We start from the raw sequence: 20,157 nt of genomic DNA on the forward strand, positions 1-20,157 counted from the left end.
TATTGATTAGAGAGTTTGAATAGGGCTTCCTCAAATTTCCCCGAGAGAATAACAATTCTTAATACAATGTAGTTCGAGAAGTATATTATTCTTAATATATACAGTGAATATGGACTAAACAGCAGGCAAAATAGCCTATATGTATATCAGCTCTTTCCATTAGTATACGAATTTCGTTGATTGACCCTCGTTTGTTTGTAGTTTAACGAAGGCCTTTTAAACTAATCTATAAAGACAATGCAGAATGTAGAATTGTAAAATAAATTTTAATGAAATGAAAAATACAATTCCTTGTTCTATAAATCCCTAGCATCCATTTCCATCGATTCTTTCTGACTTTCTTTTGTGTCTGATCAATATTCAGCTCAGTCATAAGGTAAGTAATAATCAAAATCGGTCGGTTTTTTGTAAAAATATTTGTTTTCTAGCTGACATTAAAATTTTCCGAAGAAAATATATACAGTGTACATTTCTAAACCAAATTCATAGTTCAATTTTTTGTTATGTTCATTTTAAATTCATTTTCTTTATCAAGCTATTTAATTAATTTTTACAAGAACTTAAGAAATTTGAAAATATAATATATGCAAGTGCTGCACATTACAAGAAAAAAACCCCCGTTTTTTTGCACTCGTTAACCAGAGTACAATATACATGTATATATTTTTCATTCACAATACTACTAGTACATCGATTATTACGGTAAAACAGAGGATTGCCGTAATGCCATAACATACTCTAATATTTCATTACATCTGACTTACTGAAAGTATCTTATCATGCAGCAATAATCATCAATGAAAATCAATGGCCAAGAACAGTATAGTCGTACTTTTTTTTTTTTATAGATGTTGTTCAGACAACGCCCATTCCTGTGTATATTTCCGACCGTTTATCCCCTTCACGAAGGCGGATAACAAAAAATGACCACCACCCCTGATTTTATCGTAATCTCTAACTGGCAAATCCCGAAAGACTTTAATGATAATAATAACCTTACGCTTGCAGTGTGTAATACTAATCGCATATATACATAAATAGTATACCTTATATGATTAACGGTAACAATTATGCAGCCAAGATAATTCTTATTCAAGGGACGGAGCATCTTCGCTAGGCAATCGTAACTACTCGGCCGTTTCCGTTGATAATAAGCGGAAATGGCCGAGTAGTTAGGATTGCTGCACTAGCCAAGGGTCTGTTCCCCATCGTAAATCCTTGGCTTGCGATGATAGGGACAGAGGAAAACGTTTTAAACGTCTATACATACAGTATACTTTTTGATTTAAACGATAATAATACGTAATTATTTTTAATCTTATCGACAAAAAAATCCATTTATAATGTTATCATGCTAAAATATATATAAAATAATTTTGTTTAGTTTGCTTTAAAGTCTCTTAAGTTACACACAAATATATATAAAACATTTAGTACATGAATCAATAAACGTATTTCAATTGCTGCGTATTGGAGTGTAGTTATGAAATTTCATTCTAACATGCATCAATAAAAAAAATTAAATACTTTTTTGCGCCAGATATACATCTCTTGTATCAGATATCCTTTGTGATTGTGTCAATGTACATGTACTTCCATTTCATTATTGACGGTCACATGAAAAGATTCCATAAATTACTTGTGTTTTAATAGAAAATATATCTCTTTATATCAAATATAATTAACTTGTTGCTTTATGTGCTTCGTATCATAAAAATATAGAAAAGCCATTTCTCAAAGAAAAAGGAAAAAGAAGCAAAATAATTGAATTTAAATAAAAGGCCTTCAACCCTTAAAAGAAAATCTCTCTCTCCCCACAAAAAAATTAACAACCCCCCAAACATGCGCGTGCGAGGATCAACATTTTTTTCATGGAAAGGGGGGGGGGGGGTTGGGGTTATAGAGGAATACCCATGTTTGCGGGGGAGGGGGGTGTCAGATGTTTATCTATTTTCGTTGATTTCGCTACGTAAATTAAAGATCATATTTTTAATTTGTCAAGAGGGTCCAGATCCCTCTTCCATTCTAGATCTGCGCATGGTGAAAGCCAAACTACTGTAACCAAATGTACAAAACACATTCACAGAAAACTGAAGGAGTATATTAGCATATGCATATGTAGATCGTTTTTATGAAACAAAAATCATCACAGAAAAAATAAATTACATGTGCACATACATATAACAAATATAAAATGGGACGCTTACATGTCATTTCCTATATACGACGGTTTTTTGATATTAATGTGTACTTGACAGCGCGATAACGCTTTGCACGATTTCTTGGACGATGATAACCTTGAATAGAGCTAATCAATGTCTTTTAATAGGTATAAACACGAGCCTTCAGCTCCAAACAGTTTTAAACTTATTGGCATTTCGCTGACCACCTTTGTAAAAATGGTTGGGAAACGGGTTGAGAATTTTTATAAAAAATAGAGCTTATATAAAGGTTCGCACCAAACTCGGTCAAGCCTGGTCATTCGGTAATGGCTTAATAAATGCAGATTTAAACTGAATTGGAAAAGTTTATGGGTCTGATAAGGTTATTTTATGAGACAGTTCGAAGGTGGCACAAAGTCCGTCAGGGATCGTTATATTGACAGATGACCAAAAAAAAAACAAAAAAAAAAAAAAACCCGGTAGTGAGTACAATTCGCAACGCAATGGTTAAAAATGTTTCCTAAATTCAACCGAACACATTTTGCAAATATTGTTACTGATGACAAAACATTTCACTATTTCAAACTGGTAAGCACATTTCGAAACAAAATGTCATGGCTATAACTACATACATGTACATGTACGTAAACAGAGTAGAATGACTGTAGTTGCCAAATGAATCATAACTCAAAGAAGGATCTTTATTGCATATTCTTTTCATATGACGGTATATGTACATGTATAGCCGTACAAATCCCGATGTCGATTGGCAAACGTTTTACAGGTTGGTATAACCTGTACTAAAAAAGCTCAACAAATATCATCATAAACGACTTCGGAAGTTCCTGTGTCAGGATTTACATATAGGCATGTCTTTTTATTTCAAATTAATGCTCCATCACATACATCTGAGCCTGTAAAGCAGTTTTTAAGGCAGTTGTTGAATTCGGAGAAATTACTGTCCTGTCACACCCACAATACTCTCCAGATCTAGCCTTCTTGATTCAACTTTTGCAAAAGCTAAAAAGTTCTTATCTGGTCATCGTTGCAACTGAAGTCGCCACAAGACCTTGGCTCCGCCATCAGTCAGTCCCTTAGAGGTCTACCTTAATCAACGTAGCTTGACTCATTTCAGAAATGGATTCAGAGATTGAAATAATGTGTTGGATATTTCGAAGGAATGCAAAGTTCAATTAAATATTGAATCGAATACAAAAACATATTACATATCGAACAACCCTAGTAAATGCATGCGTTCAATTAACAAAAAACATTCAATGGGGCACTAAAACTCCGCGAATCCTTGCTTATAAGTACATCAATTAGCAGGCACCCTCGGAAGGAACCTCTGCAATCAATTACGCCTGTGATGTATAGATGTCTGCCGCTACGGACCGCCATTTTACATTGTTTATTCCACAGTTGTATTTAAAACGGAAAAAAATCTGCGGTCCTAGTCGCCAAACAAAACAACAGCCTGTTGATAGAATTGTCCCTTAGCCTTGCAATTATCTCCTTTGGGGACATGGCGAGTTTTTGTTTTGTTCAATCATATTATTGTACTATTATTCTAATGGCAGTAGGTCTCTACACCGCCGGGATGAATCCTAATGATGGAGATTTACAACGTAAAACAAATCGGAAACACGGAAGACACGCCGGGGAGCGATTAGCTGGAAACCTCCGATTGTGTACCAAAACTTGTAGGAGACCTCCTTATAAACCATGTGATATCTGCGACCGTAGCCTTTCCGATGACATAGTTTTTTGTTTTTTTTTAAATACCGTAACAACGTTTATCTGATAATTCCAAGTAACCCAGAAAAACGATTATCCAAAAAAGTGACCGAGATATGATTATTTTGTCAGAATGTCATCTTTTGAAAGAAAACTTTGATAATAAGATGAATCGAGAAGGCTGGTAATTATTTGATTGTTACAGTCTATACTATACATATATCTAAAAGTGCCACAATTATGACATGTAACACATTTTTTTCTATACTTTTAAGCAAATTTATTTTATCTTGCAACTATGTGTTTTTACAAAATGATTGATTGCCGGTAAATGTGTTTGTAAATGTCACATCAAGAATATTACATTCATATCGAGTTCAGAATACGTTAAACTTAAGGCAAGTAGTTTAGGAAGTTTGTCAAGAAAATGATAGAACCATTTTAACAAGAGCTTGGACTTCTTGAGTCAAACTGCAATGTGACGTAGGCCTGTCTATTTCATCGCAGCTACGCAGCCATGGCTGTTTGAAATCGACACAATTTGTCTGGCTTTTAAACTGTGTATATTTCACTTGAAGCCAGTGTCATTTTTTACTTGTTTTGACGCAAGAAATAGATAGCTACATCCAACCGAATGTCCAAGGTCTTGTTTAAATAGTTCTAAAAAATCCAATTCAAAAATTGAAAAAATTCCATTTTTTCTGTGAAAAACGTAGGCGCTGCAAATCTTACTCAGCTTGGTTATAGAAGATTAAAGCACGCGGACTTTAATGAATTAGATGTGAATTGGTCACAAGATATGATAATGAGAGATCATTTAGATTATTTATAAAGTGCTTGCAGCATCATCTTTTAATCCCTGCCTTATAAAAAGACACAATCCGGAAATTAGTTTTTAATGAACGAAAACTCTGGAGAGAAAAAAACCGCAGCCCAACAAATTAAAGTTTGTTACATTATGATCATGAATTTATGAATGTTTTTTTTAATAATCGTTAAAAATTATTCACATCAATGGAAATTATTTTGAGCTGAAATTGATATTCATCCAAATTTAAGGCAAAGCCTATTTGAAATCCCACCAAAATAGAACAAGAGACGAACAGAGAAAAAACCCAGCAAACTAAAGACAAACAGAACGTAAAAAAAAGTTGATTCCAAACTAATATTTTTTTCCATACACTTATGACTTGGTCTGATATTTCATTGTAGTCAAGAAGTGATAAAAAATTTCTTGATATATCATCGGAAATAATAGGACACATGTTAATCGATTACTTATTGATTATGATATAATTATGATGATAAAAAACAGATAAAATAGAACCATGGCTTTCGAAAGCTCCGATTTTATTGAAGCATAATGCTATATACTAGTATATATAATAAGGATACTCATTTTAACCAATTAATGAAAATCAGAGGTCTTAACAAATCGATATATCAAATACTGTAGGTCTTTTAAGTTCTTCGGTGTTAAAATTTTAAGATTTCTAAAAAATACCAATCGTAATGGTTTTAATTTCATGCTGCAATCACGGGGACCAATCCCGTTTTGACTTTTTTAAAAGACATTAAAGTCAAATGGGCTTGGCCTGTGGCTGCGATGATCAAAGTAATAGCTTTGAAACGTTTTTACAAACTAATGATAGTATTCAATTAATTTTGCGGAAAAAATGATAAATCGCGAACATGGATGAATTAAAGCCATCATGATTATTCGCCAACCTTCAGTATATTTTTAATAAAGAATTACTATTTTTATCAATATTTGAACTTGTCCTTATTACTCAATATTGTGCATTTCATCGTCAAAATCGTTTTACATTTTCATTCATCAAGAATTATAACAAAGAAGGCTGTTAAAGAACAATATAATGCCTGACTATTGACAGCTATAAAGATTCTCAAAGGGGAAAAAACATTAGCGTCTGGAAGACACTTGGAATTACAAGGTATGAGAGCTCTCGGGAATACAGAATGGCCTACTGCTTAATGTCAAAAACAAAAATTACATACAAAATGTATCTTATTGAAATTTGAAAAATTATTCAATTGCAAACTAAAATCGTGATAGCGTGGTTAAGGATATATTCTCTTCCTTTTTTCATATGATTTTTTTTAATATATGTGACATGATATTCTTGTGATCGAATTCGGTTGATCTCAGTTGGTTTCATATGAGGCATACGGCCAGTAGTACTTACTCATTTATTATATAGTTTGCACACAAAGTACATAGAAATGTGATATTATTATTGCATTTGCACAAACTGAGTATTTACTACCTCATTTCTCAAGATATACAATGGGAATAGCATAATGTATAGCCCCGAATCGATAAGGCAGCCGAATCATGACATATATATAATTTAACCCAGTATTTTTCCGTGTATGAAAAATACAGGCAACCATTAAAACTAAAAAATAAAACCCACTTTCAAACGCATGATTCAGCTATGTTCAGATCATAAAGTGACAACTTTCATCCAAATTTCCCCATAATGCTTGATACCTTTATACCAGAATGATACAAAGTGTCCATTTTTGTTTAGACTAAGATTATCTCATTGAGAAGAAGAGTTCTATAGAAGCCATAATGGAACGGACAAATTTTCGTGTTAAAACATATGAAATACTGTGGTTTCATCAATATTCGTTGAATATCAATTTTCGTGGATTTCGTTTTTGAGTTGATCCACGAAATTAAATGTTCATTGAAATGCAACTTCTATTAACATTTTGTATTGATTGGGTCATTGGCCACGAATTTACATAATATTATCCTTGAAACTTTCACTTTATCCACGAAAATTGATACTTTTGAATATTAATGAAACCACAGTATTGTTTCATTATGTTTTTATATATAGTTTATGGGTAAGATAAAATCAAATCTCAAAGTCTGAGATAAATTTGAAATGTGTTTTGCTGACTGCCTATCTTCTTTTTCGTACTTTCTCTACGCTGTTATTCATTTATTAGAGTATTCAGTATCTTGTCATTGTCATGCGTCTTCATTGTCCATTCTATTGCCCAGGAATATCGGAAACACATAATTCTATCTCACCAATTAATACTAGCAGTTATTCAAGCCAATACACCGGCGACCCCTTACAGCTCATCAGATAAACTAAAAAACTCTTTACTTCCTGTAACAAGGACACTATATGTCTGGGGTTTTTTTTCAAAGAAGTATTCATCTTGCATACATAACGTAATAGAAATACATCCATAATGGAATATTCAGAGACACGATCTTAAACATTCCTGACGATAAGATGCCCATGGGCCTTAACAGTCACCTGGATATAATTTAGCAGAGCTTTAGAAATATCGTAACACTTTCAAAAGCATATTTTGATAAAAATGTAGAATTTTATATGTTATGTTAGGTTTAATGAAACACATCAAATTTGGTTTATATAGATGGATTAGTTTCGAAAAGTTTTAAATTTTTTTTAATTTCATTTCATAATTATAATGATGGCAGTTCAAGGGGAAAAAAATCCTTATTTTTTTAGTATTTAATTTGAATTGTCAATGTGACATTGACCTTTGACCTTCATGAAATGTTGTGTAATGAACGACACTTAAATCTCAGGTAATCTGAGGTCTTTAAAACTTATGACATGTCGTTCGAAATTTATAGCTGTTAATTTTTAAAATTTTAAACACTGTTACATAAAACTGTTACATGTATAATTACATGAGTTGATGATCATTTTAACCCTCAAATAACAAGGATTTCAATTAAGGTGCTGACATGTTTTTAAAAGGTAAAGGGTCATTTAAGGAGGATGAATAGGCGACAAATTAATAATTAGAACCTTCAGTTTTAAGGTATGATTTAAAAAAAAATCAAAACAAAATACGCGGTATTTTTGCAACACAATTTGAGTATTTTTCAAGTTCTTGATACAACACTCAAAATCTCATTTTAAAGGAAATAATTATAGTCTAAAATGACCCGAACTTTTTTTTGCTAATCAATCATAAAACTTTTGAATACCTGTTGCACTGAATGTTTTTTATAAACCTTATAACAAAAATTTACCTAAATTTGATATAGAAGGAAAAAACTCAATGTTAACAAAAGGTCTTTCACCGAATGGTGGATATACCCGTTGATTGCTTTTTTGGTATAGACTGATCATAATTTACAGTATTGCATTTCGTAAAAATATGTTCACTTGTAAATAAAATTCACAATTCAGATCACATTTCCAATTATAATACAAAGGTGCAAAAAAAAAAAATCATTTCTTCCTTGATTTAAATGCAAGACGTGATTTTTGTTATATACCAGTACTTTTTTCTCTCCATAGATCTATATTTGTACATGACAGCATTCAAAAATAATAAAACGCAAAGTAGATATGACAAGCACCACAAGTTCATTGAACCCCGTAATAAATCACTTGATTACCATTATCAATTACCCTGGAACTCTGCCAAAATGACCATTAATTGTTGAGGATATGTTTCCTTGTCAATGAACTTTGATGAATTTATCATATGATGCCACGACCAATCCAGGTTTTTTTTCTATGTATAACGTCCGCACTGACGAATTGGTTTTGAGACATGACATTTAAATAAAACACATACATATACAAAAACAAATATTACATGTACTCTTTATGTTTTTAGAAAACTTGTACTAGGATTTTAAATAACAATATTTACACTTGTAAATAGTTTCCCTTATATAACACTGTTTGCGCAATCCGCTGTTATTCTTTCATACCATCATTATAGGTCAAGAGGTCAAAATAGCGGATGAATAATCTCAGTCACTACTTTTTCTATGTACTAATCAAACTAACGACTTTTGCTGAAACACACAATGGCACCTACTAAATATCTTAATGAAAACTTCATTTAGGGATTTATAAGAAAACGTATCTGTAAATTTTGTTATACGAAGTTTTATTCATTTTTTGTCTTACAAAATGTAACATTAATTGGCGGGCATAAATAATTCATGTATTAAAGATAGGCCTGTAAACAGAATAATGTTTATGAATCGACATCGTAACGAGGCGTTCTTAAAGATTACAATCGCAATTTGTCAAAGAAGTTAAAATCAGTTCAAATTCATTTCTGACTCGTAAAACAAGCCTCGATCAAAATTGCAAACGCGCAATATCACACTGTCTAAAACTGCTTGTGCTTCTCCGTCCGTTTTCTTCCGTAAAATGAAGTTAAAATTCCTTTCATCTATAATGTCGTAGGAAAATCATTATGCCCTTCATTCTTCAATGTGATTCTGAGATAGAGTTTCCCCTGAGAATGCTTATGTAGACTCTTACTCAGCTTTACAAATTTCCAACCGCTCTGCGACTTCAACAGAAATGGTACTATTCCGCCAAGCTTCAATCGTTTTTTTTTCGACTGTACAAGTGAATTTTCTTTTCTGTTTCACTTTATTATTATAAAAAAGTGTTGTCTTGTCAAAAGTTGTGTCATTTTTGGGAGTTGATTTTAATCAACTCTCCTCTGCAGTTACTCTGACAAACCGAAAATGAAACAGTGTTTGGACCAAAGCACAAATCATCGCCGCTGACAAAAATTAGTTCTTGAGAATAATTGATAAATCCGAAATAATGTATGCTATAGCATTGTTCTTCAAGGAAACATATTTATAAATACCTTGAAAATAGTCAGATTTTAAATGGTACGAACAATTAAGATATTTTTTGTAGTTGTATGTATTCTTACGCCAGAGTTCAAATACCCTCGTTCACCTCGACGCTAGGCTGTCTCCGTAAATCTCCAACAAGCAGAGAGTCTCTCTTACTTGTCGGAGATTAACGGAGATAGCCGAGCGTTTGGTTGAACGAGACGAGAGTTCAATATTGCTTGGATCCATAAATTTTCAAGAAATATTTCTATCACTGATACATAGTTTGATTAATTTATCATATCTTTGAATAATACTTAACATGATTCATATGGGGTTTTATCAACATTCTTGTGTCGAAAAAGTCCGAAATGGTCAATTTATTAGCTTTTTTGCCAACTAATATCTTTATACAAGTTGCTGTCCTTTAAAAAATGACTACAATACGTGGACCTTTTGCATGTGTTTCCAACGAAAACGTGAAAGCCTTAAAATTATCAGAGATTCCACCGAATCCATCCCTCTGCTTTTAACCACTCAATTTGTACGTTGTATTACGCATACATGTATGTATAGCCCTGACTTTTTATCTCAGAATTTAAAGGATTCATACTTCTACAATAATTATGATTTATCTATGAATGAAGTTTACATGTATGGTATCAGGCATTCGGTGAATTCTGCTATTTGTACACACATTACGATTCGCTTTACTTTATTAACTTTACAGTGACAGCTTTGTGTAAATTAAAAAATTTCATATTTTGATGCATTTTTCTTGAGATTTAAACTTTTATAGTGACATAATTATTCAATCATACTTAAATTATTAAAAAATTTAATCGGGAAGTTCTCTAGCCTCGCCTACTATAAATGTAAAGTTAAGTTACATGTGTATTCGGAAAACAACAAAACATTGCAAATTATGCTATTTGATGCATGTTGTAGTCTCGGCATAACATTAACTTATTTCATAATACTGATAGTTCATATCACATGCCAATCATTTTTTTAAAAGGAATACCTTGTCTGTACCGTTTACCGACAACTTTACAATTACAGCGCCTTTGAACTTATATGTGTCATATGGCAAGGGATCCCGATCCCGATTCAGATAAACTTGTGCTAGCCTGGTTCCTGGAGCTACCCATTACGCACAGGAACCAGGCTAGATCATGCGCAGGCTGAATTTTCCCCATAGCATCCGGTTTAACCTCGCTTATATATTTTCTGCGTGGACCTCAGGGTCCACGCAATAAAGTCTTCATGATATGATAAAATCAGAAATATTTTATATTGGAAGCATAAAAAAATCTAAATATCTTTTAAAAAGAAAATTAGAGGAAATGCGGACTAAGCAATATTAATTTTAGTTTAAATATTTATTCCAATTTAGTAATAAAACCTTATAGACATTCTGATATCAACTCATTTCATTGAAGAATAGAAACTTTACATCTTATACAGATGTCTACTAAACTTCAGATAACTATATTTATTTTTATCATCTTTTAAGTTGAGGAAAAAAGGTAGTGACCTTGACCTGACCATTATGCGAAAACAAGCTGGTCAAATTTGATTGAACCTATAGAATCATTTGTTTACCGGTATATGATCTGTTTGACTATGTCAAAATTTCATGAATTTTTAGGACGCTGGATCTTCAACAGATTAACCATCAGATCTACCTTAATTCTATGTATTTCGTTCTCTCAAAGTATGGATAGTGTCTCGATCGATCGCGAAACACAGTTGGCACAATCATAAAGTTTTTCTCAGACAAATATTCTTAAATTCACTTCGGTATAAATGTCAATTTTAAAAAGCTGAGTTATACAGTACACTCTTACAGTCTTAATTTACATGTATCTATTTATAAGTGCGAAATAACAAAAGTATAGAGAGGCGTGCCAATTTGTTTCGATTAAAACGCGTGGGAAAATTTCAGAAAGTTAAACGATGAAATGCAACCTCATCATCATCAAATATAGTAGCTTTAATTTGATCCGTTTAGTACAAAAAGTTGTTTTATATTTCTCATCACTGCAAGCCATTCATTTCCAAGGTTCGGTTTCAATATGGAGATTACTTTTCAGATCAAGTTTCAGACATCATAATCACTCCATATTTATAAAGCGTCGCGGCATATCTAGAACATAACAAATAATGAAGTATTGGGCTATGAGAATCAGGTTCACCTGTCCTTGATTACAAAAGCTTTCACTTTATAATGAAAGTACAAATGGTCGGCTTGCAAAAGTAAGTAAAGAGTGCAATGAAAGCTTTAAAACTAATACATGGGGGGTTGAAATACTGTGATTTCATCAATATTCGTTGAATACCAATTTTCGTGGATTTCGTTGTAAAGTTGATCGATGAAAGTATATGTTCATTGTAGTGCAATTTTTATCAACATTTTAAATATTGATAGGGCATTGGCCATGAATTTATGTATCCTTGAAACTCTGATTTTCATTTTATCCACGAAAATTGATACCCTTGAATATGAATGAAACCACAGTATATTCCATAAACAGAGAAATATATTGCTCAGCTTGAACTACTTTTAAAAATTACACACAGGTGAAAAAGACAGGTTGATGAGTCTCCGTGCTGTAAGTGACATAGGGCTGACGTCATTAAATGACCGATTCCTAATTTCCGGTGTCTGGTTTTGACGGTTTTGTCACTGAATTCTGGGAAAAAATTACAAAACCTATCAATTCCGTCTTGAAGTACTAACAAAAATAAAAACCAGTTCGATGCAGAAAATCTTGGGTTCGAAAAGTGTAATGCCTTTTCTCTTTTGATTTAAGAGGACTGGAAGGTCATGGCCATTTGTGGATTATATTAACTTCCTTAAAAAGAAGAGCTCTATATAAAGATATAGAAAAAATAATCAAATTCTAAAGCTAAAATATATGTCATTTTTCTTTAATAAAGTTTCAAAAAAAAAATAACATAGAGCATAAATAATCCAAATCTAAAAACTTATACTTGATCTAATGGCTAATAAGTGGACCACGCAGCCTCTTTAAGCATTGAGGGCAACATGACAAGGGGGATGAGTCACGTCTCACGACGGAGGGAGGTGTTATTATTATCGGGTTCTAGACTTAGTCTCTGTGCTTAACACGTAATATCTATTCCCCAACTTTTAGAACAAATCCAAACGGATTTTGTGCAGACATCGAAAGTTGAAACATTGCAAATATGAATAACGACAACAGTAATTAGCGCGGAATTTTTTTTTTTCGATAACAAAAAAACAAAATCACGACTGCGAAACCGCTAAACTCCCAACGAAGTCTCATCTCGGTTTGTGTGCAAACGAGATCTGGCGGGGGTTTCGGCTAGGCTGACGTTTCGTGTAAATATTTGAATTGAAAAGCACAGGGGATTCAATAAGTGATCACGCTCATTTCTATTTCTATCTTCTAGCTGTTTTATTGTAAAACAATATCTAATGGATGACTAATCAATTGAAGAATTTTACATCACAAAAGAAAATATTTGACATTACATTATTTTCTTATATATATAAAACAAAATTCGTCACTGATTCCTGACTTTATGCGATGGAAGTAGTACAGGCTAGAAGTTTAGAAGATTTTGAGCAAAATTTGAATTGATATCGTAAACGCAAAATGATATTGATATTACGAGAAAATGGTGGAGGTGGTTTTGATGGTAGGGGATCGAGGGTGGGGATTGGTGGGGGCTGTATCAGAATTCAAATTGACTATCTTATTTCATAGTCTCGATTTTTAGATGTTTTATTTTTTTTCTTCTGCAAAGATTTCCGAACGTCTCAATTGCGAATTGGTGAATAAGACTTTAAAAGATCCAGACTGGTTTAAAAATTATATCATATTTTCTCCCATCCTCACTTCTGTGAATTGGTCGATTTTCTAGGTGTTAGTATGTATTTACGTAGTATATCTACGTTTTTTGCGTCGTTTTCATCCAATGTAATTATAATTTTATGTAATATCAAATACACATGTGTACAATATACGTCACAAAAACATTCTTGAAGTATTTTATGAAGATATTATAAAACAGTATGCTTGCTGTCATGTTTTTCTGTAGTTCAATGGGTTGTAAATATATTTATAGCTCAAGGACGTGCCATTGATTTGAATAGAGGCTTAGGGCAAAGATACCTTTTGATGGAAGATCCGTAAAGAAACTGGAGGAGTTTTACTTTGAAGACTACTTATTAAGTCTACAAGGACTGATTATTTCTATCTCCTTCCATGGAAAAAAATACTCAATAAATGGTAGTAAAATCGCTCTCGCCTAATATTGCTTTAATTTTGTCATTTCTTTGCGTTGTAAAAAATCAAAAAACAAACCCGATTTGTTTAACGCTCGGGTCATAATGAGAAAAAAAAAGAATTAAGAAAAATAAAATGGGCAGGCATAAATCTTGATGAAACAATAAAAACCTTGGACTGTGATTGTCTAGATATCAATATCACTGCACGATATGACTCATCAATACGGTATGACAGTTCATAAAAAATCTCGCCAAAGTAACAAAGAGACCCCTTATTGAGGTTTGTGTTGAAATGATTATGGTAGCAATTTTTTTGGTCAATAAACGTTTACAAAAAAAGACAATCATAGGTATTGCAATACATCCTTAAATATTCCTACTGCTACATATCCACTTTTGTTTTTTTATTTTTGGGGGGTATTTTTGGTTTCGTTTTTTGTTTTTGTTTTTTGTTTTGCTAACTATGAAAAGAAGCAGTTGACAAATGTATGAAAATGTGTCATGTGATAGCCACGTGATTTCAAGATGACATTTGATAACCACCCATATGATATTAAATATAGAAACTGCAGACAATGAATTAATAAACATCGTCATAGCGAACGAATAATCCTCTTTGAACAGAATATTGTTCACAACTATCTTGATAATGAAGTAATTTTCATTACTAAAAATAGATGTAGTTGCTTTTAGTAATCTTCAAAGATGCCTCTTTTATTATGCATCTGCCGGAAACCCGCCCAATAAACCTTAATTAAAACTTCTTTCACGTAACACCTGATTCAGTTGATTATATTACTGGTGAGAGACAAAAGGCACTGTCTTCATCATGTGTGGTGGATAGTGTATGTAGGTAGGTAGCCTGCAATAATTAGATCGATTTTTGTTGTTACGAGTCATATCAAGAAATTACTTCTGAATAATTCATATATACCCAACAGGTATCAATCGCTGACCTTATATTTCAAAACTTCGAATGGAAGGGAAAGGGTGGGGTTGGGGTGGGGGTGGGGGTGGGTTGCCAAATTATAATAAAAATCTTGAAAAGTGCTCTTTCCAATTCCTGTTCTGACACCCTGTGTTCTCAATGTTTAAAACCCTGTCTACAAAAATCATCAATATTTATTAACATGTCCTTTATTTCTGTCCGCTGTGTTTGTTTGTACAACTAACTATATTAGTCATGTCGCCTTTTTTCTCCATATAATCAGCCGAACCATAATGTATTTGGCAATTGAAAGGCTGGTACAATTCAACCTGAACGTCTGATTGTTTTTGATGTGGGATTGTAAACATTATTGAGCCCGATCCTAATAACATCTGTTATAACACATGCCAATAACAGACTTCCACCTCAGCGGCGATTTTACATGTTATTGGTAAATTTCTTAGCATGTGGGGCTTAAACTTTTAATTCTGAGCTGGATAATTATGACAAGAGCAAAATAGCATTGTCACGCCCAGCAAATGTGCACTTTCCGCAAAAAAGAACAATAAAACAAAAACAAAATTTAAAGAAACCCCCCCCCCCCAAAAAAAAACCCAAAACAAAACAAAAAAACAAAAAAGAAAAAAACTACCTCCCTTTCGCCGAAAACAACCCCCCCCCCAAAAAAAAAAAAACAAACAAACAAAAACAAAAAACAAAACAGAAAACAAAACAAATTGAGAAAAAGTCAACCCTTTGAAAAAAACCTATACCAATATTTCATTTGATGCACCAGTGTTAATAACTATTTTTATGATTGATACAGTGTATATGTAATTCGCCTATATTAAAGCCGGATGTCTATTTTTTAAAAAGTCCTAATGGAATATGATATTATTATCCCTAAAATTAATTAATTTCGAAATTATTTCCAATGCAATATTAAATTCCGATTCGATTTGAACAAAAAATCTTATTGGATTTTAAAATCCAGTAAGCAAATTAAATTTCCCGAAGCAAGGCAACCTGGGTGTCAAATTAGAACAATTTTAACAAGACCTTGGACTTTAGGCATGATGCAAGTTCAACATAACTCTAGTTTCAAGTGAAATATTCATAGATTGCGTAGCCTTTGCTAAAAAGTCAGACAAATCTTTGTTGATTTCAAAGAGCCATGGCTGAGAAGCCAGCAACGAAATAAACAGCCAGACCTGCATGTACATCCCGTTTCTGTTTGAAACAGCTACACAAACTCCAAGCTTTTGTTAAAAAGTTCTATTCATGAATTTTTGTTGAAAATATTTTATTTTTTAGGAAATAAATTCATTATGTAATTGTTGTCGTTTTTCATTCACATACTGTTAGAGGTAAAATATGATGCACTGGGTTTGCTTGTTTATCAAAAATAAATTCGAGTGTATATGAGTTTTTTCATTAAGGAATAAGGAGCCATTATTTGAATATTACGAGATGATAATTTTGGTCCGGGCGTGATCAAAACCAATAAAGCTTGAAGGGCGATAGACTTAACCACGCTCCGATCGAAATTATTATCTCATAATACTAAAAAAAAAATGATTCCTAATAACCTGTACATGTACATATATTTATATTATTTCCAATTTTTACACTTAAAAACAACATTTTAAACTACTATTTTTTTCATGAAACACATTCCAAGTATTACTACGCTGCACAGCCAATACCGTTTTTCGGTTATGCTATAATTATGATACGCTCATTTTGTGTCGCTCATCTTTGATGAAATTATTGGACTATAGGCTTTAAAGTTGATTCGTAATGTTATCACAGACAAGGACAGGTAAATATATAAGTATATACGTATCAATTTCAAAGTGGATATTGATTCAAATAAGTCTGGTTGTATGGTTATCTAACCAAATTACATTTTCTTCCGGTGCCTGATTCAAATTCCCTTGTGTTTAACTTGTCGTCTTATATATAGTGTTCGTGATAATCCAAAAATAGCTTAATCTTGTGACCATTTATAGTGGTGTTTACTATGCGTTTCGTTTTTTGGTTAGGACAATTATTTTTATCATATCCTTGAACTGGACTGAACTTTATTTATTTTATAACTAGTGATAATCAAGTTTGACAGCTTATATTAAAATCTTTCGTTGGCACGGATAATAGCGCAAAGGGGCGGGAGGAAGCCGGAGTACCCAGAGAGCAACCCCCCCCCGTGTGAGTCGTGTCCAAGCTGGAAATGGAGGATTTATATCTTTATTCTTATCATTTTTTAATCCTTGAAATGCAATTAACTAAAAGTTTGTAATGTTTATGAGGTTAAATCATTATTAAGATAGTCCATCTCTACAATGTTTCCCCTTGAAACTCAGTCAAAGAATGTATATAATGTCCGTATCATTTTAAATTGAACCATTTTAACAAGGCCTTGGACTTTCAGAAAGACGTAACTATCTTTTTTTTTGCATCAAAACACGTTAAAAATGACGCTGGCTTCAGGTGAAATAAACACCAATTGAGTAGTCCTAGCTCAAAAGCCAGACAAATCTTGCTGATTTCAGAGAGCCATGGCCGATAGGCCGACACTGAAATATACAGGCTACGTCACATTGCTGTTTGACACAACAACCCAAAGTCCAAGCTCTTGTTAAAATGGTTCTTATGTCCATATCAGTTTAATTATTTAAACATACTTATATAAATGATATCAACGCGTGAACTTATAGTCAAATTAGTATTTTAGCGTAGCGTTTTTGTGTCAGCTATGTAAAAGATTAATGGAGATTTCACGACGATTACTTAAATATTTAGGGGGTTGGGTGGGGAAGGGGATGGGTGTTTAATTAAAGAAAATGGCTTTAATCCATTACGTACTTGTAATATTTTCATAGAATTAAACGACATACAACTACTGTTGTGTTTGGGATTTGCTTTTTGTTATCAAAAGTATGTTTGAAGCAACCCTTTTGAAATATGTTTATAACATTTTACATTTCCTCTTCCTTTTTATTCATTTAAAAGATGTTGAATCCTTTGGGTGAGTTTTTGTAGAGTTAAAAAAAAATGTTACATTTTAAATCTGTTCGGTATAATAACGTTTTTTGCTTAATTTTTATACGAATGGTTTACTGTTTGATAAGCTTCTTATTAATCTTAGAAAATTATCTTGTTTCAAAACCTCCATACATTGCTGTTCTGATAAAGCGCAACAGTGTTTGTACAATGCATATAATTATGTTAATTGTGATTTTATTCCGATTACTGTTCAAACTTTATTTTAGACCAAAACATCCCAAGGGTCCGCTACAATGAAAATAAACAGTACAAACGCAAGCGCTTTTAGGGACTATATTTAAATAAAAATCAAATTGAAATTCGGTATCGTAAAGGTAAGGAAATTCGGAGATTAACATCTTTTGATCAAGATTGTTATCCAAGAATTATATTAATAGCATCTTTTTTGTTGTGCCCTCTTGCCAAATACAACTATTGCAGAAAATGAACACAATTTTTGTAAAGAAGAAAATTGACTTCTCTTAGCTGTGAATATCGAAGATGTTAATTTCACAATAGGTAAACCTGTTAATACTCGTTGATACCTTATTGTCAATAAATGATGTATGATATTGATTATACAATACGTGTATAGTTTCTATAAAAACTGATATATTATATCTATAATGTACTTGTAACTTACCGCAAAAAACGAGAAAACGCCACCCAGAGAAAAATTCATGTTCCTTTTATATACATGAACGACACACGATAGCTACAATATCCTCAATGGAAGAGAAAGAGAGAAAAAGACCGGGAGAGAGAGACCGGGAAAGACCGCTGTCCTCTGAGGTGACGAGAGATCGACTGATAGACAGAAAGAAACCTCCAATATAGAATATTTTTAACTCGGGAAAACCCCTTAAGCGCAGCTGCGCGCTAAGGCGTCTAATCTCGTCTGCTGCGGTATTGATAGGTATCCTTATATAGGAAAAAAATATCAATCCGAGTGATATGAAAAAAAAAATCGTGTTTTTGGTTTTTTCCTTCTTTATCTCTAAGGATCAAAGAGGTTCTGTGTCTTTTGTATGCGATTTTTAAAACTCTAATTAAATTATCCGGTCATTAGAGAGAGAGAGAGAGAGAGAGAGAGAGAGAGAGAGAGAGAGAGAGAGAGAGCGAGCGAGCGAGAGAGAGAGAGAGAGAGAGAGAGAGAGAGAGAGGAAAAGAACAGGAAAGACAGAAACTAACTGAGCAATGTAACATTTTTTCAGCATTTAGCAATTCTGGCTTAGATTTCATCGATTTCAACCTTGCATACACATTGGAAGTTCAAAGTAAAGCGTTTCGCGCCTGATTAAGAAGTTTTGACGGTTGATGAACCTTCTTGAATTCTGTCGTGTTTACAAATGCAAATACTTTACATTGTGCCTTCTGACAATCAACGTGTTCTATAAAATGAATCATTGTTCGAAAAATTCTATCTAAAAGACCCCCCCCCCCTTTACTACCCTTTTGTACTTGTGACAAAGATGATTTTATATAACTGGTTAAATATGGCTAATCATAAAACAGTGAAAAAGGACGAATTATCGGAAATCGAAAAGATAATCTTTTGATTTGTTCATTATGTCTATTTCACTGATTTATAACTTGGGACTTTAATTTTTCAAATGTTTGTAACAACGCTACTTCATTGCTGCATATTTTTCTTTGATGACATGTATACAGATGAAGGATATCTCTAAATATGAAAACTCTTTCTGAGGGCTGGATGGCCGTTGCCTTTTTTGGACTATGTTTAAAAGAAAGAGTTCTGGCCCCGGGGCCATAAAACTTAGACGAGCTCACTTTTGATCTCAGTCTCACTTTTCCACTATATGTTTCTTTTGTAAAAGTGAGACTTAGATCAAAAGTAAGTTCGTCTAAGTTTTATGGCCCCGGGGCCTGATTAAAGATGTAACAAAATATACAAATTTTAAAGTTATTTTTTTCTCTAATTGAAATGCTTGATATACATGTAGCTTAACAAATCATATATATATATATATATATATATATATATATATATATATATATATATATATATATATATATATATATATATATATATATATATATATATATATATGATATCTCTGATCATGATATCTGAATATCTGATGACATCGACCCTCAGTCTCCTTTTTATTGACTGCAGTCCCGAATAAGAACACACTCGCTGTCGAGTAATTGTGAAATTATTCAAATTATGACGTAATCTTATATACCAGTATACCGGCCAATTGAATTCATTGGTGTGTGGCAACGCCCTTTGAAAAATTAACGCACAGTGAAAAAAAAATTTCAAAGTGCGTTAAATTTTGGACTAAATCAACGCACTTTGAATTTTTTTTTCATAGTGCGTTAAATTCTGGACCAAGTTAACCCACTTTGA

General features: G+C 32.7%; 1 protein-coding gene across 1 annotated transcript in view; it reads right to left on the reverse strand.

Annotated features, from left to right (window-relative positions):
- Nucleotides 1–18,606, reverse strand: part of LOC105339500 (PDF receptor) — a 32,920-nt gene extending 14,314 nt beyond the window's left edge. The window contains exon 1 of the mRNA XM_034461931.2: nucleotides 18,424–18,606. Coding sequence (XP_034317822.1) covers nucleotides 18,424–18,462 — 39 coding nt within the window. The 5' untranslated portion in view covers nucleotides 18,463–18,606. The remainder of the gene's footprint in view (nucleotides 1–18,423) is intronic.
- Between the last annotated feature and the right edge of the window lie 1,551 nt (nucleotides 18,607–20,157).

The sequence above is a fragment of the Magallana gigas genome, chromosome 10, assembly GCF_963853765.1.
Source record: "Magallana gigas chromosome 10, xbMagGiga1.1, whole genome shotgun sequence".
In the NCBI taxonomy this organism is placed as follows: Eukaryota; Metazoa; Mollusca; class Bivalvia; order Ostreida; family Ostreidae; genus Magallana; species Magallana gigas.